Genomic DNA, 13,157 nt, shown 5'->3' with positions numbered 1-13,157 from the left:
ACCACGAGTTCTGGAAAATTGTCAGAAATAAAATCACAATGCCCCTGACTTTCCCAGGACACTGGAAGTACACTTTAGCATAACGATGTGTGTGCTTCAGAAACCTTTATTAAGCCCAGCTGAGCTGCACATCCGCTTCATAAATGATTACTCTTAGACTCAGTTTGTGGCCAAGACCAGCTTCGAGTGCCAAGCCTAACAGAGTGGTTTTCAGTCACGGTCTGCATTGACTTCATTCAGAACTGGAGGTGTTTACTTCCTCTGACAACCAGATGGTAGCTGTCTGAGGCAGGCCACCAAATTCAGAAACTGCTGCTGAGAAAGTCAGCCTGCGATGACTCGTTCTAGGTAGGAAGCCAGTGCAGAATGACGGATAAGCGCTAGAACCTCTGACTGTATCGCTCTTCTTCCGACACGTGGAACACGGAAGGCGAAAGCAAGCAGTAGAATAGTTAGTAAGAATGTAGACTTAAAAAATGGCTTATTTTCCAGACCGTCTTCAAAAAGTGTTTCTATACACATGTGCTGTTCTCTGCTGTGAATAAGCAAAATAGTACCATATAAAAATGAAGCCAGTAAATTAAAATTTTGTTATTGCCCTTGCCCAGTGGTGTTTCCATCAACATTTACATTCTTATTTTTTTCAGGACAAGTATGTTCTGTACTTGAGTTGCTTGCAACAAGTGGGTGGCGATATTTTGTATATTTAGAAGTATTATTACAGCTATATGCTCACGTGTGTAAAAAGTAATTCAGCTGTATAAGTGTGTGCATTAATTGATTATACATGCACTTACGTGCACACACAGTCCGTGTGTGCGAGAGCTGCCACATCTCTGCTGTCTCTGTTTCATATGCCGTAGCCTCCATCACCTGTGTTGTGGAATGTGCCAGATAAAACTGGTCATCCTGGTGTGGGATCTGCCTGCCAGCTCTTCACTGCGTGTGGGGGTCACAGCTTGCACTGGAAGAGCAAGAGGTTGGGAGCTGTGTCTGTGCATGAGCACAGTCTCCATTGTTATCAAGAGACTGATTTTCCTCAAATGGTAGTTGTGTTTGTGTTTCGGAAGTAATCTGGGAGGACATTATATGCACAATAAGCCTGTCACATTCCTGCAGTTTTCTTCCTAGAATTCCTCTCCATTTTTACAGCATGGTCTAGTGAGGTTTGTGCAGGTTGCTTTGTTCTTTCCTTTTTCTCCTTCCTTTTTCTCCTTCCTTTTTCTCCTTCCTTTTTCTCCTTCCTTTTTCTCCTTCCTTTTTCTCCTTCCTTTTTCTCCTTCCTTTTTCTCCTTCCTTTTTCTCCTTCCTTTTTCTCCTTCCTTTTTCTCCTTCCTTTTTCTCCTTCCTTTTTCTCCTTCCTTTTTCTCCTTCCTTTTTCTCCTTCCTTTTTCTCCTTCCTTTTTCTCCTTCCTTTTTCTCCTTCCTTTTTCTCCTTCCTTTTTCTCCTTCCTTTTTCTCCTTCCTTTTTCTCCTTCCTTTTTCTCCTTCCTTTTTCTCCTTCCTTTTTCTCCTTCCTTTTTCTCCTTCCTTTTTCTCCTTCCTTTTTCTCCTTCCTTTTTCTCCTTCCTTTTTCTCCTTCCTTTTTCTCCTTCCTTTTTCTCCTTCCTTTTTCTCCTTCCTTTTTCTCCTTCCTTTTTCTCCTTCCTTTTCTCCTTCCTTTTTCTCCTTCCTTTTTCTCCTTCCTTTTTCTCCTTCCTTTTTCTCCTTCCTTTTTCTCCTTCCTTTTTCTCCTTCCTTTTTCTCCTTCCTTTTTCTCCTTCCTTTTTCTCCTTCCTTTTTCTCCTTCCTTTTTCTCCTTCCTTTTTCTCCTTCCTTTTTCTCCTTCCTTTTTCTCCTTCCTTTTTCTCCTTCCTTTTTCTCCTTCCTTTTTCTCCTTCCTTTTTCTCCTTCCTTTTTCTCCTTCCTTTTTCTCCTTCCTTTTTCTCCTTCCTTTTTCTCCTTCCTAGATCCCCTTTCCTTCCTTTTTTTCCCTTGCTCCTGCCGGTCCCCACGTTTGCTTCCACTTAACTGCTGGTCTTTATTCCATTGCTCCTTCCAATTAGTCTTGGTTATGTTTGGTGTCACATTCAGAAACAGGGATCAGGCTGCATCTTGCCTTATTTTGCTGATAATACTGCTCTGTCTGCACAGTGAGTGATAGTCTTCCCTTTGCCCCAACAATTGAGGAGAGACGCTCATTTTGCTCTGTGAAATGAGGAATTCCTGAAAGAGTGTTTGTGTCCTTTGTGGACATGTGAGGGCAGCTCTGTCCTTAGCGCTGTGCGAGCAGTAAAACGTAGCTGAAAAGATCCCTGGTGTTCAGACATGCCTTGCTGGCCTTCGGGAGCTTGGAAGTGTCACTTCTTTCCGCACTGAGGACTAACAGTGCAGAGCAGAAGGAGGCAACCAAGAAGGAAATACCTACTGGCATGTAATGCCCTATTTCAGGGCAGGCTTGGAGCTTCTCGGAAACGTTTTTTCCTCAGAGATATTTTTTGCTAGAGAAAAAAAAGGTCTTAAGAAAAAATGTAGTCGTGTTATTTATCTGTCCGTCATTCAAGCATAGCACAGTCAGTGCCCTGAGTGCTTTGCAACAAGTTTGACCTAAATTCTGAGGAAAGACCCACTATGTTCTCTCTTCTGCTAAACTGCAGGGTTTGTAGCAGATTTTGAGCAAGAAAGCATAAATTCTTTCAGTTATTTCTGAGGAGAATTAATCCTATACAGACAGTATCTGCATTGCTATGGAATTTGATTTTAAATTCACCTCACATTTCTCCCCAAGTCTTCATTATCAATGTACAGCGCTGTGTTACGTAAAACTACATAATTCGGAAAAGGTTTGTCTAAACGTGAAAGTTATTCCTAATTTAAAACAGGATGGATTTGAAGCAGAGAATAATTTATCAATGTCCAGCTGTCTAGGGTTATTTTAGAATAGCATCAAATTTGCATGCTGCTTGAAGGTGCTGAGAATGAATTGCATTGTCAGGAGATGGATGACAAGTCCATCTGACACAGTGATCTTCAGTCACGATCTTCATTGGTTCACTCAGAACTGTAGGTGTTTACTTCCTCTGTCAAAACGCAATTCTTGTTTATCAGGTGGAACGTTCTGGAAACTAGTTTTAGTTTGTATGAAAAGCACATTTGCTTGATTCATGTTAATCAAAGAGTAGTTAATAGGATGGTTATAAAAAGATTCAATTTCATATGGCATTCATAAATAAAAAACATACCTTGAAAAATTATAAACTCAAAACTGTAAAAGCAAACGTCCAGCCTCTGGCTGCTGCAGTGAAAAAGTGTTTTGACTACCTGGTAAATAGGATAGTGCAGTAATATATTTAAAAGGTCCAGAGTAGTGAGTTTTAAACTTCTGTCTCTTATCTCATACACCCATTTCAGGATCTCAATGAACCATCAATTCCAAATGTATATATTAAAGATAATAGCAGTTGCTTTCTTTTTGCAGCATCAAGGAGCAATTATCTGATGCAAGTAAACTGCTGTGAGCCAAAATGCATTTTTACTTTGATTACTTTAGACTTTCTTGATGTGTTTCAGTATTTGGAATCACAGAAATGTCTAGTTTGCAAGGAGCCTCCGGAGATTTCTCAGTCCAGCTTCCTTATGAGAGCATAGCCTTAGATTAGGTTATCCAGGGTCCTGTCACGCCAAGTAAATCTTGAATCCTTTCCGACAAGGGGGATCCTACCACTTCTCTAGGCAGCCTACCCCAATCTTGATTTCTTCTGGTGATGAAGAATGTTTTTCTTGTATCCACACAGAATTTCCCTTGAAGCAATGAGTATCTCTTGCCTTTTGTCCTCTCACCATGCATCCGTGTGAAAAGAGTACCTCCACCTTCCCTGTAACTGCTTTTGATGTTCTGCAAGACTGTCATTAAACCCACCCTGGGCCTTCCTCCTCCCCTCGAAACTTCTCTTCCTCAACCATCATCAATTCCTTATCCCTTTCTTGTTCTTCCCAGACATCCCTTCCTTCTAGCATCTGTAATTCTCTGATTCCTTGACTATGTGCTTTATGAAGCAAAAATTGTTTTATCTGCAGTTTGGGAACAATTTAAACCCAGAAATTGTAATTTGATATTTGATTCAATTAATTTAATATTCAGTTGAACTACCTGCAGTAAGTTTGCATTCCATATCTAAACTTTTCTACTTAATTCTGTCTTGGTTTTAAGCTTGAGATCTGTACTATATGTATATGAGTGTATGGAACCTGTTACACAAAACCAAAAAAACACGATACAGACCAAACCCAAATGCTTTCAGTCCCTTTAAAGTCTAACGTGGTTATAAAAGAAAAAGAAAATCTTGGAGCGGGATATTGTTGCAACAGAAATTGCGGAGGTAGTAAGAGTTTACCATCTGGCAAGGCCCCCAGACCAGATGGATCCACTAATGGCTTTTATAAAGCATTTCATCAGACCCTGCCGGAACACAAGACTGGCATCTTTAATTATCCTAAATTAACAGGGTTCCAGCCTTGGATGCTAGATTCAGAGTTGTTGATCTTGGAAGGGAGAGAAAAGGAAATGTTCCCTAAAATCTTTTCTTCCTAATAGACCTTTTTATTAAGAAGGTGCAATGTTAAAATATTACCTGAAGTTTATAGGTTCATCGTAAACGGATTGTTTGCTTAAAAGAAGTGCCTATCAAAGCACTTCTATTAAAGACATTTTTTGCAGACGCGTCGGAGTGCTTCTGGAATTCACAGTTAGCTTTATGCACACACAAAAGCAGAAGAGGAGACTGCCAGGAATCCCCTTGCTTTCCTTGCCTTCCCTGGAAGGACGGGAACGTGTGTTTCCAAAGCAGTTGATCTCTGCCTCTTACCCTACGTGTGCATCTGCTCCTGTTACTGTTCCCGCAGAGAGGAGGTTGAGACGTGTGGGGAAGTGACTGTGGCTACCAGCAAGCACTACCAGCAGCGATAGCTGCTGCTCTTCTCCCTTCCATTTCCACTCCAGCTCTTTAGCAAAAGAGCGTCTGGTTCCTTTTCCCACAAACCTGGAAAGCAGGGAGACGTTTTCTTGCAAAACTTCTGCCCACACGCTTACATCTTGTGGGACTACACGGCGGCCAGGGAGGGCACTGCATGTGCCGTGGCTGCCCTCGGTTCCCTGCTGTCTTTCCCCATGGAGCAGCCCTGCTCTCACTGCTCAGTGATGGTAAAGACTTTGCCAGTGTCATTGGTGGAGTGCATGGGAATTACGTGAATTACGTTTAAGAGAAATGCTCATGATTTCAAGATGTAAGTCTTGCTTTTATTTTTCCCACTTGATTTATTTTTATGATTGTTATTAGGTACCAGAACTGTTACGTGTTCTCAGTACCGAGAACAGTCTGCAAATGTACATACAATGATAAGAGTGCTCAAACTCTGGTGGATGAGCGGAGCGAGGGAGTTGTGTGCTAGGGACTGTGGGGGTGAAGAAATTCTGTACTTGCTCAGAGATGTTAAGTCTTCAGTGGTCCAGCCGTTCGCTTTAGTGGAGCAGCTCTGATGTACGCTGGTGTATCTCGAACAGGTATTTGCAAACCTGTTGCTTGTGACTTTCACAAAATTGTCTGGTTGCGTAATAAAGACGTGACATTGTTTTTGTTGGAAAGAATAGGAAGTAATTCCCTAATAATATTTTTCTATGCCATAAATTGCTGTCGTTTGAATGCCTAATCTAGTCTAATCGTATTTTCATATTGCACTGGTTATTATAGTATTTCAGTATTTTCCTGTGGCACAAATAGTATCATTTGAATGGTTTAGATATAGGATAGGATGTTTGCTTAGAAAGGTGGAATAAATGCACCTAACGGTTCAAAACAAAAGCAATGAAGTTTATACTCATGTCAAACAGCAGGGAAGGAAAGCAATGAAGGAAAGCCAGCAGGCAATCTTGCAATCTGAAGACAGGAAGTGACCCATACTGCAGACATACTGTGTTGTCACACATGCAGTTTTTATATTTTAATTCACGACAAACATGTAAATCATACATACAAGTGTCAAACAGTCACCGAGATTTGTTCTTGAAATGGGACGCCGTTCCCTTACTCTGTAACCCACTGTTCTGTCTGCCAAAAATAAACACTTGGTTATCTAACAGCCAGACTGAACGTGGGCAGGCAGAGTGCATGTAAAGGCTGTTCACGGGAGACGAATGTCCTCAGCAGTTCTGAAAAATCCGACCATTTATTTAGGTGCCAAAATTTGATATTAGTTCCTAATTTTAGTTCCCCAACTAGTTGACTTCATGCGTCAAAAAGGAGAAAACAAATAACAGATACGTTCAGTACAGACACATTTATGTTGTAGGAAACGTGTTCTTGTCTTAACCATGTATCCAGGAATGGAAATACAAAATGTAAAATAGGAAGTTCTAGTATGTGAAAACCGAACTGTAGAAAACAGTGGAAGATGTAATTAAGCTGCGGTTCTGTTCGAGCAGTGAGATAGATTAGCCCAACTAATCTTTTCCATCTGGTTTTTATCCTTGCAGAAGAATATTCTGACTTAATTCTAGGTATCACAGCCAAAGTATGGTGGAGTCATCCTTTATTCCCTTACAGGTTTAGAATTGAAGTGAACTGGTTGACACCCAGTATAATGTAGAATCTAGGCCTGTAAGAGAAAGGAGGAATGAGTGAGTGCAGGAGCAAATAAAAGTTTTATTGGGCGTTGTGCTGAAATTGTTCTTTAACATGGAAGAAATTGAATATGTAAGTTTTTGAAACTTCCTTAAGTGTTGTGATGAATTCTTCTTAATAATTAGTATTACCTACTCCTGAGATAGAAGTAGTATTCAACTGCCCTAAGCCATCTGTTGAAAGTCAATTTATTAATAGGATATTTTTCCTTATTCCATCTGTAGCTCACATACTCAGCCATTGTTCAATTTTTTTTTTCCTGGAAAACAGTATAAAACTGTCTTTGTATTCATATTACCTTCGGGAGGGTTTTTTATTGTTGACATCCCCAAGCTAGATTTTCAAACTAGGTCCTCTGGGCTTTGTCAAAGAGAATACTTCAAGGGTGGAAGGGCAGCTCGCCAGTAGCTCAGAAGAATTGCAAAGAGCAGTTCTGGTGCTGTGTCACTACGGATAGCTCGCGTTCCTCTTGGTAATGGGGGATGGAGTGTGCTAAATGACAGCCTTTTGTCTTTTGTGTTACCATGAAAATCTGTTCCATGTGACAAGGAAATTAAACACTTTTTTAAATGATGCTACTGCTTGGTTCCAGAAAGTGTTTGACATCTAAGAGAAATGCTCTCAATGCAACAAAATGGAGGTAAATATTAGTGTTGGCTCCTAGGCAGGGCTGAGAGAGAAGGATGCTGTGGGCTGCCTGGTGGGGATTTTCCTGTCTGAAGGATTGTGAACAGAAATATGGTTTGATTCTGCTAATAGAGCCTGTGTTAGAATGCAGCTTGCAGTAATACACCTCTACAAATACTACAGAGAATAAAAAAATTGAGTTCTTAATATGTTTAATAAATGTATAAGAAAAGAGTTGGTCAAAAAACAAGTCTTCTGAATGCTAGTGGAGTTAATCACTGAAAACCAGGAAACAGTTTTTGAAACATTGGCACCTTTCTTGGATTTAAGTAGTGGAAATACAGCTTGATGTGACAGTTTTTGTGCCAAGTACTGTATCTAATTGGCTGTTAGAGAAAATGAAGTAAACTAGTAAAGGTGCAGCAAATTTCACCTCTCCTTAGGCAGCAATAACTAACAGCAGATCTTAAAATACACGTTATTCTTCAAATATAGGAGAAACGATTTATTTCTCTGTCTCTTCTGAGGTTACTGTCTTTAAACATGTAAAGATGTGAGGATTTCTTGCATGTATTTTTTCATAGCGAAAAACATCCATTATTCAACCACTAGTCTGTGTTTCAGAATATTTGAGCTGATGTGTAAAATTGTAGAAAACCATCCACTGACTTTATAAAGCTATGAAAGACTAAGATAAAAGCCTGTGTGTTCATTCAGCTTATCAATCAAAAGTACTCAAAAATTCTCTGATTATATGTTCCTTACATTTTCTAGTTAAAATATTATTACGTGACCAATTGTGTTCTGCACTAGCCATGTTGGTCTCGGTAAAACACCTCAAGTAAATAATGGGATAGATGGGGTTTTGAACACAGTTGATATGGTCATTCCAATAAATCAAAAGGTGCTGAAGTTTTTGAGAACTAAAAGTTATTTTTTAACGTAATTTTTACATTCTGTACTATTTTACTGGTTCAGAAAGTGTATTATAACTTCAGCTGTGTTCTGTTTCAGCCTTGCAGTTCATCCGGATAAAACTTTAGTAGCTACAGGGCAGGTTGGGAAGGACCCGTACATTTGCATCTGGGATTCCTACCACGTACAGACGGTGTCTGTTCTTAAGGATGCCCACACGCACGGAGTCGCCTGCCTAGCGTTTGATTCAGATGGCCAGGTTTGTGTGTCTTCTTTCTCTGTGTTTTGAATTTAGTTTGATTTCTCCTTCTAGAGGATACGCACGTTTAAGTATTTTGTGTTTAGGTAGCCGTGTGGCTGTAGTACTGAAACTGCTATTACAACTAAATTTTTAATGCGAGAACTGCAAATACAGCTCTTTCAAAGGTGTTTTTGAGACGAAAATCACAGCCTAGCATTCAAGTCAAGTAGAGGCATTCAGTGTTGGACAAATATCCATGGAAGAAATGGCCCTCTGTGGCTCAAATGTAACAGCTTCACCACATACTTGTCACCTGCTGTTCAAAGAGATCAGTTCCTGGCAAAGCCCTCACAATCCTGCCACTTTTTTGGCAGAGTTGCTCCAGTAATCTCACTGCCAGGAGAGTCTCATTGGCTGGGGTCCACAGTCAATTTAATCGAATAATGGGGTTAGGACACCGAGTGTGTGGCTTTTACGATGTGATTAGATTATATGATTAACGGTATCTTGAGACAAATTTAAAATATAAGTAAATGGCTAAACATTTTTTTTTCCCCTAAAGACAAATCATTACGAGCATTGAATTGTGAATGAAGTCGGAGCAAAATAGATCTATGATTCATGAAAACTTGAGAAATATTTCACATTCATAGTTTTCTAAATGTGTCTCTGTGCAGTTTTGTCGTTATTGATATCCAAATAAGTTTTCTGGTGTAACGCTGTGGTCATACGTTCCAGTTGATTGCTAAAATATTTCTGGGAATGCTCAGATTAGCTGATACATGGATTCTTGCAGAGATCCTTATTGGGTTTTGCATGTGTTTGTGTACCTCAGAACTGCATCCCAGTAGGGCAGAACTGCCTTTAGATGATTTTCTTAAATAACGTACTAGTTATTGAGAAGTGCTTTATTATCCTGCACCCAGCTACCCTTCCGCTGACCACACAGTGCTTTTATTATTCTTTCTGAGACCAAAACGGGCCGTACAATGCATAAAATGTATTCTCACGTGAAACAGAAATGCTTTTTATCGCACATTATCTTGTGTATATTCAGTTTAAAGACTAGTCTGAAATAGAGGACACCAACATCAACAATTGCCTTTAACATGTTTAAAAACCACTGGGTAACTTGAATTACTAAACAGCACTATGGATTATATTTCCTCATTAAAAATTGGAACTAGCTTTCTATTTTGAGCCTAGTTTTCAACCATCTTCCTCCAGTTTTCCTAAAGTAAAGCCATTTCCTCTGAAATCTCTTGTGCCAGTTCTAATTAAACAAAAAGGTGTTTCTGGGAATTGTGAAATAAAAAAATCAGATGAGAAAACCCTCAAATCAACAGAACAAAATTTCTAATTCTATAATACTTTTAAAGATATATTTCATTTGGAAATACCTGGGTTTTTGCTGATGTTTAACTTTATGAGACTGGTGGATAAACTTTTTTTTAAAAATGTCATTTAAGCACCTAATGGGAATAAAGACTCGCCCAGGAGCCCAGTCAGTATGAGTTAAAGGCGGAGGCTCTTCTGAAAATCCTGCTGGGTCCCTGGCAGTAATTAAAAACTGAACTTACTGCTGCGTTGACCTTGCAGAACTGTAATGTTCTGTTTCTGGAAGTGCTGGAGAAGTTGCAGCTTATTCTGGAAATAAAAATTTTATATCTGGAGAAAGACCAATAGTGGAAAACAAATATGGATAATGTATCTTGGCTTTCCGCTGCTCTTTCTGGCTTTGCAGAAGAAGCTGCTGTGCCGAGCCAAAATTAAAGGGCATGGTAGAAAGACTTTGAGTACTTGGAATTCAGAGCTGCTACCAGTTCCAGCTTAAATTATTTACTCAGCACACCCGAGGGAGCTGGCATCTTGTGACAGGACAAAACATTGCTTGCACCTTTCCTTCTAATGCATACCTTTCCTTCTTTTATATGGAGCATCTGTTAATATCCAAGAAAGATTTGTATTTTAGCCGCAAAATGCAAATAAATTCAACAATCATGCAAGGTATAGATGTAATAAGAAATGTGTTCTTTTCTCTGCTAACTCCATCAGTTGTCCCCTTTCTGGATAAAAGTAGACTGAGGAAAAGCCCAGATAATTCTGCTTTTCCACCTGGGCTGGATCCCCGTGAAGTCAGCTTGGCTTCCTCCACTCTGCTGTGCACAGCTCCTGGTTCCAAGGGTAGCTGCTGTGTTGAGTGCTGCACAGCTCCAGAACGTGGGTTTAGTGTGGGTCTCGAAATAGTGGCACTGCATCTGTATTTCAGCCAAGTTAATTAGCTCTTCTTGTACCAGAAACTCTGGGGGGTCTGTTTCAGGCATTTGGATGAATTAGTTCTGAAATATTACTCCCTGCTGGAGTTCAGCTGGCACTGCGCAGAGACAGCTTAGTTGTCTCCGCAGGGCTCCCTGGCATCATCTACCACCAACTGGGTTACAGGGAGTAAACAGGATTTGTTATCTTTTATGATATCCAGAGAAGATCAATATACAGCTAAATCAGGGGATAGCTTATATGCTGCCTGTATTTTATGCACCTTCAATACAGCTTTCAGTTTGGAGACAAATGTATTTTGACTAAATTTCCTATTTTGTACATTATCTGTAATTAATACTGTATTTTAAAAGCACTGCTGCGAGCTGAATATCGTGCAGAACGTTGCTATTTAAAAATATGTATTTTAGCTTGGGCTTTTCTATATGATCAGCAGATGACGTTTGGCTGCGCTTTGTTCAAATGTTTAATGAAGAGCTGTCACTGTGCCTATCATTAAAAACGTCGTGTTGAATCAGGAAATAACTGCAGTTTCTCCTTAGAAGGACCAACATCTACCCCTCACAGAATTACCTACAAAGCTGATGTCTTTTATGTTGAGGTATATCACCAATACTATACAGTTCAATTTCTGTTCTGAGTTATTTTAGATGAACCCTTTATGTGTGCTTTCTAAAAATAAACTCTTAAAAAACGGAGTGAGGAGGGCACTACCATAATACATCCATTTCTAAATTTGGCATTAGGTAGCAGTAGGCTTCTTTAGCCAGATCTTCTGCATCTGTGCAGGTTTAAAAATAATTGTTTAATTATGTCCATAAACTACTTGGCAGATATTTTCTTGTCATAGTTCCGTGAATTCTTTGAACAGAATTCTGTCAAATTCTCTTCCAGAAGGAGAACTAGAAGTGTAAGTGTTTCAACCAAAAAGGAAATTCAGCATTTATCACTTTTCTGCCAGCAGGATACCTTCCTCAGCACGCCTATGTTAAAAGAAAATATAAAATACTTCTTAATTTCTCCTCGTACTTTCACCATCTGTCTACTCCCCTAATGGTAATTTTCTGACTGGTAGTTACAGTTCAGGTCTGATGTCGTTCGCATCATGAATCTAAAAGATACTGTAAGTACTGCCACGGTTTCCATGGTGAGGAGTATAAAATAGGTGAGAAAAAGTTGCAATCGGTGAAGGTTCCATGAAAAATAACTTGTGTTTTGATCAGTACATCCAAACCCCTGGGTAGATATAGATTGCTCAAGGGCAAATGAAACTTATTTTTGCTGCAATAACAGTCCTTTCTCAGAATAAATATTTTTGTGCTGGTAACTGGCAGGAGCATGTTCGTTTTTTCTCATATTTGATTTCCTTTCCTTCATTACCATATGTCTAACAGTTACGCATGTTGTCCTAGGTTAAATGCAGATATTCAGTACGCATCTGAGAGAGAAAAAATTGGGAGTTCTATCATATTTAGTGATAGAATCCCAAATTTTGACCTACCTTTATCTACCATTTCAAAGACTCACATATGGAGATAATCAAATAGATTTTGATGCAATATATCATAATCAAGTCTTCTGACTGCTCAGAGTCTTGCACGTTCCTGTAGTGGATTCTCACAGTTCGGTTTAACAAGACCTCAGGTATTTTTATTTCAGTGAAAGACAATATAAAAGTAGACTGGACTCAGAGGAACTCGTGATATAAATCTGTGAATAGGTTTTCAGGGAGAAGGTTGGTTTTGGGATGTTTTTTGGGTTTTGTGGGTTTTTTTTTTCATTAATACCATGTCGCTGGCAGGATATTGGTTGTGTTATGCATTATTCACTAGGCAGAGTTCAGGTATTGCATCAGCCATAATGTACGTTGTCGTTTAAAAAGATGAATTTCATTGCTCTAAAATAAAGGCACTGTAACTATTAAGAAGACAGTGAAAGGTACATGTGTGCCTGCTGCATTCAAACAGAGGCTTTTGATAGTGGCTCTATTAGGAAGGCAAAGGTACACTATGTTTTTATGTTTCTAAAAGGCATGAAAAGGCACAGAGTACTTTGTCTCTGAATGGTTTTGCTACGGAATGAAAACTAGAGCCTTCTGTTTCTTTATGAATAATTATTTCTTCTCTCAGTTGTACAGTAGTTGATAGCCTTACTGCAATTAGTATTTTTTCTAATACAGCACTTTAGAGGAACCTCTGGTAATTACACTTGTTTTCTTTGCTGGCTTAGTCCTTTTGTATCATCATAGACGTCTCCAGACTTCAAACAATTTGCCTGTTGAAAGTTTGAGCCAAAACATAGTGGACGTTTAGTTGAAGGAAATTCACTTGAACCGATTTGGTTTGCACGTCATCTTCTTGCAGCAAATCTTCAAGGAAAAGATCTGATCAGTGTGATCTCTGAAACGTATGTCCATTTGGACCAGATGGTTCATCTGCTGA

At 39.3% G+C, this 13,157-nt stretch overlaps 1 protein-coding gene across 2 annotated transcripts in view; it reads left to right on the top strand.

The window, feature by feature from the left end:
• EML6 (EMAP like 6) overlaps positions 1-13,157 on the top strand; it is a 113,886-nt gene that overhangs the window by 26,576 nt on the left and 74,153 nt on the right. For both annotated transcript variants that reach the window (XM_086631152.1, XM_086631151.1), the window contains exon 2: positions 8,298-8,457. In XM_086631152.1, coding sequence (XP_086487278.1) covers positions 8,298-8,457 — 160 coding nt within the window. The remainder of the gene's footprint in view (positions 1-8,297; positions 8,458-13,157) is intronic.

The sequence above is a fragment of the Tauraco erythrolophus genome, chromosome 2 (genome assembly GCF_009769465.1).
Source record: "Tauraco erythrolophus isolate bTauEry1 chromosome 2, bTauEry1.pri, whole genome shotgun sequence".
Lineage (NCBI taxonomy): Eukaryota > Metazoa > Chordata > Aves > Musophagiformes > Musophagidae > Tauraco > Tauraco erythrolophus.
This window is presented reverse-complemented; position numbering and strand designations above follow the sequence as displayed.